Source organism: Tenrec ecaudatus, chromosome 9 (assembly GCF_050624435.1).
Source record: "Tenrec ecaudatus isolate mTenEca1 chromosome 9, mTenEca1.hap1, whole genome shotgun sequence".
NCBI lineage: Eukaryota > Metazoa > Chordata > Mammalia > Afrosoricida > Tenrecidae > Tenrec > Tenrec ecaudatus.
This window is the reverse complement of record NC_134538.1, coordinates 147,116,127-147,124,132: the sequence shown is the minus strand read 5'-3', so window position 1 is coordinate 147,124,132 and position 8,006 is coordinate 147,116,127. Positions and strand designations below refer to the sequence as shown.

General features: G+C 53.3%; 1 protein-coding gene across 1 annotated transcript; it reads left to right on the top strand.

Moving 5' to 3' along the window:
• Positions 1-1,966: 1,966 nt before the first annotated feature.
• Positions 1,967-6,900, top strand: GCC1 (GRIP and coiled-coil domain containing 1). The gene is made up of 2 exons (XM_075558631.1): positions 1,967-3,364; positions 4,162-6,900. Exons 1-2 carry the CDS (start codon positions 2,333-2,335, stop codon positions 5,455-5,457), a joined length of 2,328 nt encoding a protein of 775 aa, XP_075414746.1. The 5' UTR covers positions 1,967-2,332; the 3' UTR covers positions 5,458-6,900.
• Positions 6,901-8,006: the final 1,106 nt, after the last annotated feature.

Below are 8,006 nucleotides of genomic sequence, written 5' to 3'. Positions count from 1 at the left end.
TGTGAAATACAGGAAAGGCAAATCTATATAGTAACTGGATTAATGGTTCCTTGGGGGTTTGGCAGGGGAAGTTGTGAGGGAAATGGAGAGCTAGTAAAATGAGTACAGGAATGAAGAAAATGTTCTAAAACGAAAAAAATAATTGGTGGTTGAAACCTACCAGCTGCTCTGTGTTGTCTTAATTGGTATTCCCTACTTTATCTCTATGTTCTGATATCTGTTGCTACACAGAACTCACAGACAATATTCATGATTAAAGGGCTTATTATGTTAACAGGTTGTAATGCCAGTGAGAAATCCTCAGGATAGAGTTTATCAGACATGATACAAAGTTCCTTCAGGTCTGCTAATAAATGGCCAAAGGGGCACACTTACACTGTAAGCCTGAACCCAAAGGCATTTAGCTCAAGCTCCATGGGTCAACAAACCTAGCTCCCTGAATTAAGTGCCCAGCGGCAACCCAGCCTCCAGTATGAACTTACCCAGTTTTAATTGCACAGAGGGCTGGGAAGTCCACCACTCTGCTTCATGCTCTGGATCTTGGGTCTGCTGCTGCTGCTTTGGTCACAGCTGGCTTCTGGATCTAGAAAGTTCACTACATAGGAGTCTCATTCCACTCCTGGTTCCTGTCAGTAATGAGACCCTTCCTCCTGCTTCTCAGCGGGCTCATTTTATACGCCATAGGACGACCTTCCAGGGATTCCTGTTCATAATTACTCATAGGTGCATCCTATTAGTATCTTTCTTTACCTTTTACCAGCCTCCTCTTACCTTCTTGCAGGAAAAGGTCGTCTAGTGGGAGTTAGACTTTGGCTAGATGAGTCCCATTAAATCATTCACTGCTCTGGCATGCTCCATGAAAGAAAGCTGAAGCTGTCCGGTCCTGTAAAGAGTTACTGTCACGGAACCCTAAGGAACAGTTCTACTCTATGCTATTGGGTGGCTACGCGTCAGAATTGACTTCTGCGGAGTGGCGGTGGGTTTGGTAGGATAACTACACTCGTATTTGCATGCCTGGCTCCTAACTAGATTTTGAGCTTTTTGAGAGAAGGCCATGTCTCTTCAGAACACTTACTTTTCATGTCGAGAGTAAAAAAACGGATCTGGATAGGATTCCTAAGCTTGCTGTGTAAGACCTTGGGTATGTTACTTAATCTGTGCTTTATGCTTCCATGTCTGTAAAAGAATGCTAACAAACCCCATGATGGATCGCTGTACAGACTAACAAAATCGCTGTGTGGCACATACTCGGCACTCATGATGTACAGGCTGTAGAGTACCCTCTACAAATGTTGAATCATCTTACTACTTAAGAAGTTCTACTTATTGCTTGCGCCCTTCTTAAGTTCTCTAAGATGATTCAACAAATATTTGTAGTAGCCTATCTGCTACTAGAGGAGTCCCTGTGAGCTGCGGTATAGTAGTTAAGTGTTGGGCTGCGATCCGCATAGCTGGCAGTTTGAAATCAGCAGCAACTCCGCAGGGAAAGACTGGGCTTTCCACTCACCTAAATAGCTACGGTCTCGGAAACCCACAGGTGGTCGTTATGACTCCCCACTGACGCGATGGCGGTGAGTTTGTTTTTTGGTGTGGTTTCTGCCTACTAGGCGGCAAGCATTCTGTTGGAAGAAGTAGCCGTTGTGGTCTCAAATGGGACTCGAACTGTACCATGGGGACTCAGGTGACGGGCCCCCTAGGGTGGGGCGCGTAGCCGGTTCTTGTTTGGTAGGAACACTCGGTCATTGCAGAGCGAGGACAAGCTCAGGGAGCGAGGACAACCACACGAAACAAACCAACAACCCGAGTCCTTTTCTCTGTGTCTCGGGTCCCACTCGGGTACTGAGTCGCACCGCGCCCTCCGCAGGCCACCTACATCTATTGGCAGGAGCGGCCCCGCCCACCCCGCGCACGCTGGGGGCGGAGCCTGCGTCCGCAGCGTGCTGTCGTCACTTCCCGTGGACCCGGAAGCGCCGTTGTGGGCCGGCCGCGGTAGTCGGGAAGTGGAGATGGCTCTGCTCTCAGTGTAAACTTCGGCCCTAGCGGGGCCGCGGGCGCCGGCCGGCGCTGCCGGGGACCTGGGGAGCGGGGAGCGCCCAGTGGCTCGTGCCCCCCTCTCGTGCCACGTCGCCCCGCCTCCGGAACCCGCCCTGCCCTCGGCACCGGCGACCGGGCAGCTGCCTTACCAGGTTGTCCTGCCGACCCGCATCCGGTCCGGGACTGTTGAGAGAAGTGGCTGTGCGGCCCGACAACCCTGTCCCTGTCGCCTGCTGCCAGTGCCACATCTTCGTGGCCTTCCTGAAAGCTGCCGTGGAGCAGCCAGCCCCGCACGCCCATGGAGAAGTTTGGCATGAATTTTGGGGGCGGCCCAAGCAAGAAGGACCTGTTGGAGACCATAGAGGCGCAGAAGAAACAGCTCTTGCAGTACCAGGCACGCCTCAAGGATGTGGTCCGCGCCTACAAAAGCCTCCTGAAGGAGAAAGAGGCGCTGGAAGCCAGCATCAAGGTGCTCTCGGTGTCGCATGAGGCGGACGTGGGCCTCACAGGTGCCCAGGCACCAGGCCTCCCCTTCCCGGACTCCGTTGATGACCGGTGCTCCACTCACAGCGGGGATAGCACGGGGACCGCCACCAGCATTGATACTGCGGCCAGTCTCACCAGCACCAAGGGTGAGTTCGGGGTGGAAGATGATAGACCGGCCCGTGGACCTCTGTCACCAAAGTCCGAAGAGGCCAGCGGGTCCGAGAGTGGCGTCAGCAGTAGCAGTGGGGACGGGCCGTCGGCAGGAGGGGAGACGGACAAGCGCCTGCACCAGTTGAAGACCCAGTTGGCCACTCTGACCAGCTCTTTGGCCACCGTCACCCAGGAGAAATCCCGCATGGAGGCTTCGTACCTGGCGGACAAGAAGAAGATGAAACAGGGCTTAGAGGACGCCTGTAAGAAGGCCGAGGAGGAGAGGGGCCGTCTGGAGGGGGAACTGAAGGGGCTGCAGGAGCACGTGGCAGAGACCAAAGCCCGACTCATCACGCAGCAGCACGATCGCGCCCAAGAGCAGAGTGACCATGCCCTGATGCTGCGGGAGCTCCAGAAGCTTTTGCAGGAGGAGAGGACCCAGCGCCAGGACCTGGAGCTCCGGCTGGAAGAGACCCGGGAAGCCCTGGCAGGGCGGGCGTTAGCTGCGGGGCAGGTGGAAGGGTTTGAACTGCAGACCAAACAGCTGACCCTCCAGGTGGAGGAGCTGAAAGGTGAGCTGCAGACTCTGCGAAATGAAAAAAACCAGCCCGACCCTCGGCTGCAGGATCTCCAGGAAGAGGCCGCCCGCCTCAAGAGCCATTTCCAGGCTCAATTGCAACAGGAAATAAGGAAGGTAATTATCCCCTTTCCTTCAAGTGTTAGCCATTTCACCAGAAGTGGGAAAGCGGAAGGCTTTTCCTCCTGTGGGAGTCAGCACCAAGTGGCTGCAATGGTATTTTAAATGCCACCTGGAAAGTTCCACCAGCAAGCCCTGGGAAGTGACAGTTCCCACGGGGTGAGCTTCCAACAGGATGTGGAGTTTCTGAGTGCAGCCTGGGGTAGGAGCCAGGCAGTCCCGGGCCTCTGGGTGCTGGCATCTTACCACCTGGGCACAGTGAAGCAGTGTGGTGACTGGCAGCAGCCCAGTGAAGGGAAAGGTGTGGGGCTGAGCTTCAAGGAGGCAGAGAAAGTTTTTTGGAGAAGAAGAGCTTTTGGTAATTGCTTTCCAACAGAATTTGCCCTTCTGGCAAGGTGTGCTGTTTCACAGTGTATCCTTGTAGTGTGGAAGGAGCGCTACTTGCATTTTGAACTTCCGGGAATGTCAGAAGAGAGGGAAGCAAACAGTCTGGTGATTTCGTAATAGGACGTGGGGCGGCACAGAACAGACAAAGGTGGCACTGTCCGGGAGCTGGGTGTGTGCCATCACCGAATGATGGCAGACCAGGGTTTGGTATAAGAAGCGTTGGGGAGCAGAACCCAAGCAGGAACCATTGTTAGCACCCCAATCCTCCGAACACAATCCCCAGCTCCCGTTCTTGCCAGGCCACTCTCTTGACATGTTTGCTTCTCCCACTTATGCTGTCAGAGCTTGCTCAAGGGAGGGCATGTGGCTTGCCTGGGTGCATTTCTGCCTGTTTCCTTGTTTTGCAGACAGCCCTTGCAGAGGAACTGCTCCGGCAACAATCTCAGGTGGAAGAGCAGAGGGTGGCTGCCCTGGAGAACCAGATATCCGAGGTGTCGGAACTGCTGGGCACCTACGAGAAGGCCAAGCAGAAGGACCAGCTCGCTATCCAGAAGCTGAAGGAGCGCATTCTGCAGCTGGACCTGGAGAATAAGACGCTGGCCCTTGCAGCCTCCAGCCGGTCCCCTCTGGACAGCCACGGGGAGGAGTCAAGCCTGGATGTCAATGTCCTGAAGGACAAGATGGAGAAGCTGAAACAGCTGCTGCAGGTGGCCTCTAGGAAGAGCCAGGTGACCCTGGACTTGGAGAAACCCAGTGACCTGGAGATAATGCCCAGCTCGGAGGCCGCTGACGGGGAGAAGGCCACTGCGCTCTATTACCAGCAGGAGCTGAAGCAGCTGAAGGAGGAGTTTGAGCGGTACAAGATGAGGGCCCAGGTGGTCCTCAAGAGCAAGCACACCAGAGACGGCAACGTGGCGAAGGAGCTGGAGGAAGCTCAGGAGCAGCTGGCGGAGCTGAAGGAGAAGTACATCTCCCTGCGACTGTCCTGCGAAGAGCTGGAGTGCCAGCACCGGCAGGAGGCTGAGGACTGGAAGCAGGAGCTGGCGCGGCTGCAGCAGCTGCACCGGCAGGAGCTGGAGCGCAGTCAGCTAGACTTCAGGGACCGCACACTGAAGCTGGAAGAGGAGCTGCACAAGCAGCGGGACCGGGCCCTGGCTGTGCTGGCCGAGAAGGACCTGGAGCTGGAGCAGCTGCGCTCGGTAGCCCTGGCCTCCAGCCTGCCAGGCCGCCAAAGCCCTGTGGGGGCTGGGACCCTTGGAGACCCGGCTGACCCATCACCCCCAGATAGCTTGACCCAAGCCCTGCACCTAGCAGCGGGCAACGAGCCCACTTTCTTCTTGTATGCCGAGCAACTGGCCCGCAAGGAGGTGGAGATCACCTCCCTGCGGAAGCAGAAGCACAGGTTGGAGGCCGACGTGCATCAGCTGCAGGACCGGCTGCTGGAGGACCGGGAGCGGCACCGTGAGGAGGTCGGAGCCCTGCAGAGTCACATAGACAAGAACATCAGGGACCAGAGCAGGGAGGGAGCCAACCTGGAGTACCTCAAAAACATCATCTACCGCTTCCTGACCTTGCCAGACGCGCTGGGCCGCCAGCAGACGCTCACGGCCATACTGACCATCTTGCACTTCTCCCCCGAGGAGAAGCAAGTGATAATGCGGCTGCCGGGCAGCAGTAGCTGGTGGCCCTCGGGCAAGAGATGATGCCCTTTGCACAGCCTGCTGAGATTTCTGTGGAGGGATTGGGGTGGGGCGGGGTGGAGGGGTACCCCAACTTTGACGGCCTCTCCCCTGATTCTTAACGCATCCTTTGCTGTGCTGGGTTTGGAGGCTTCTTCAAAGTGGGATGGGATTTTCTGCCAAATGCCATTAACGTCGCCTTATCCATGGGCCCTGGGGATATGGAGAGAAAGAATGAAAATGAATGGGAGAGAGAGAGAGAGTGTTGATGTAGGTCCAGAGGCTAGCACAGAGAGTTACAGAATCTTTTAACATCAGAGTTTTTCATTATGCTCCCGACTCAGAGCTAAGAGTAGATCTGACTCCCAAGGGTGGTCAGTGGGACTATTTTTCCACATGACCAGCCCTTACTCCATCTTTTCAGTCAGTCTGATGGTGTGCTGCTGCCCCACTTTTCTGGGGACATCTATCCAGGCTGGAAAGGGACCAGAATGTTTGGGGAAGGGACAAGTTGTCCACTAGTCCGAAGGGCTAAGTAACAGTGTGTTGGTCCTGGTACCACGGAGCTTGCTCTAGTTAGGTCCTAGGGTCAACGGAAGCAATCTAGACTAAACACACCCTGTATGACCCACCAAGAGAGTTAAGAGATTTCCGTAATCATCTGCTTTTGGCCAGCATGGGGTTAAAATCATCCTTTCACACCTGTCCTCCCCTGGACTGCCTGCCTAAGGTTGGCCTGACCTTGTGAGTAAATGATGTTGCCGTCTTACCAATGTTGCACTTTCACTAAGAACCCAAACCCCAGTTTCTTAGAGGAATCAGATGGGTGAGTTTTAGCCTTGCCTAAACATGAGAATGGAGCTTAGAGATTGGCTCCCAGTCATTTCTGACTGTGTAGGGACAGGGAAGAGGGGAAAGGTTTGCTGTAGAGGGAACCAAAGATGGCTGTGGCCCACTCAGGAAAGCACTAGGGGTCCAGCTGAGGCTGGCCTGGGGTACTTATCAGTGGCCAGCATTCCAGCTCCAGCTCCAAGTCCCTACCACCAGGGTATTTTTTTCCACCAGGGTATTTTGACCATTCTTTCAGGGAGGGAATGTGGGTCTGTCCACAGTCCCCTCGCCCCTGGGGTCTTGTAGACAGAATTGAAGATTGGAGCCAAAGCTTTTAAGGAAAAGAGGCAGATGGGGAAAAGGAACTGGGGTGCAGACAGTGCTGCACCCTGTTCCCATCTGCCCTTGGTGGCTAGAGATCTCTGGACCTTAAAGACTAAGACTTCACCATTAATTGAACCACTAACTCGGTTGTGTCATCATCTAGCTATTTTGTGAGGATTTGGGGTCCAGACTTTATTAAATGCTCCAAGTGGGAGGCTAGGTGACCTGGTGGATCTGTCAACAGTGAATGGACTTAGTGGGACAGAATTGATATGTTCAAGTGGGTAAAACATAAACCGTGGAATTATTAAACCCGATTGGCTTGACCTATGTCTTTCACTAATGGAACACATACACTGGACCCACGTAGAGCGTGAGTGTGGTTGTTGAATGAAAAGGGTGGAATTCAAGTTCTTATTAATCGGGAGCTTTGAATCCCAGGAGGGAAAACTGCAACCCAGAAGCTGTACGTAGCCTGGAACGTGTGCATGTGTCTGGGCAAGCAGGTACACAGAGACGCTCTCTCGGGAGTCACGAGTGATCTCAAAACCGCTAGAGGTGTTCTGTTTGTGACTGCTCAGTTATGCTTAACATCAGGACTCGGATCCAGGGAGAATTTCCCAGAACACCAAGATTAATTCAGACGTCCTTAATTTCCCTACCTTGACCTCCCTAGTTGTAGGCTATCTTGTGGTTGCTATGACTAGGTGGTTGTGGGCAAGATAGTTCCATAGTCACAGTTGCTTCCTGAGGACTGATCATTCGACTTTTGAGAAGGCAACACCAGGCAAAGAAGTCCAATTCTGGTGATTAAGAATCTGGAGGTCATTAAGGTTGTGAGAGTTGCTACCTGAAATGAACAGGTTGGGTCTTTCCCTGACCCTACAGACACTTCAGGATCCTAAAATCAGATTCTATATTGCAAACCCAAAACCAGACTGTGCTAGTCCAGTCAATTCTGACTCATGGCTATTGAGTTTCCAAGATGGCAATTCTTTCCTTACCCCCACCTCCATAATTTTATTGACATATAATTCACATGTCATACAGTTTAACGAGACTGCAACTCTTTTTAAAAATTTATTGGGGGCTTGAACAACTCATCACAATCCATACGTACATCCATTGTGTCAAACACATTTGCACATTTGTTGCTATCATTCTCAAAACACTTGCTTTCCACTTGAGCCCTTGGTATCAGCTCCTCACTTTTTCCCTCTCCCTCCCTGCTTCCCCTCCCTCATGGGCCCTTAATAATTTATAAATCAGTTTGTCACATCTTAAATTGTCCGATGTCTCCCTTCACCCACTCTTCCACTGTCCATCCCCCAGGGAGAAGGTTATATGTATATCCTTGTAATCGGTTACCCACTCCCCCGTCCCTCCCTGCCTTCCCTGTATTGCCACTCTCACCACTG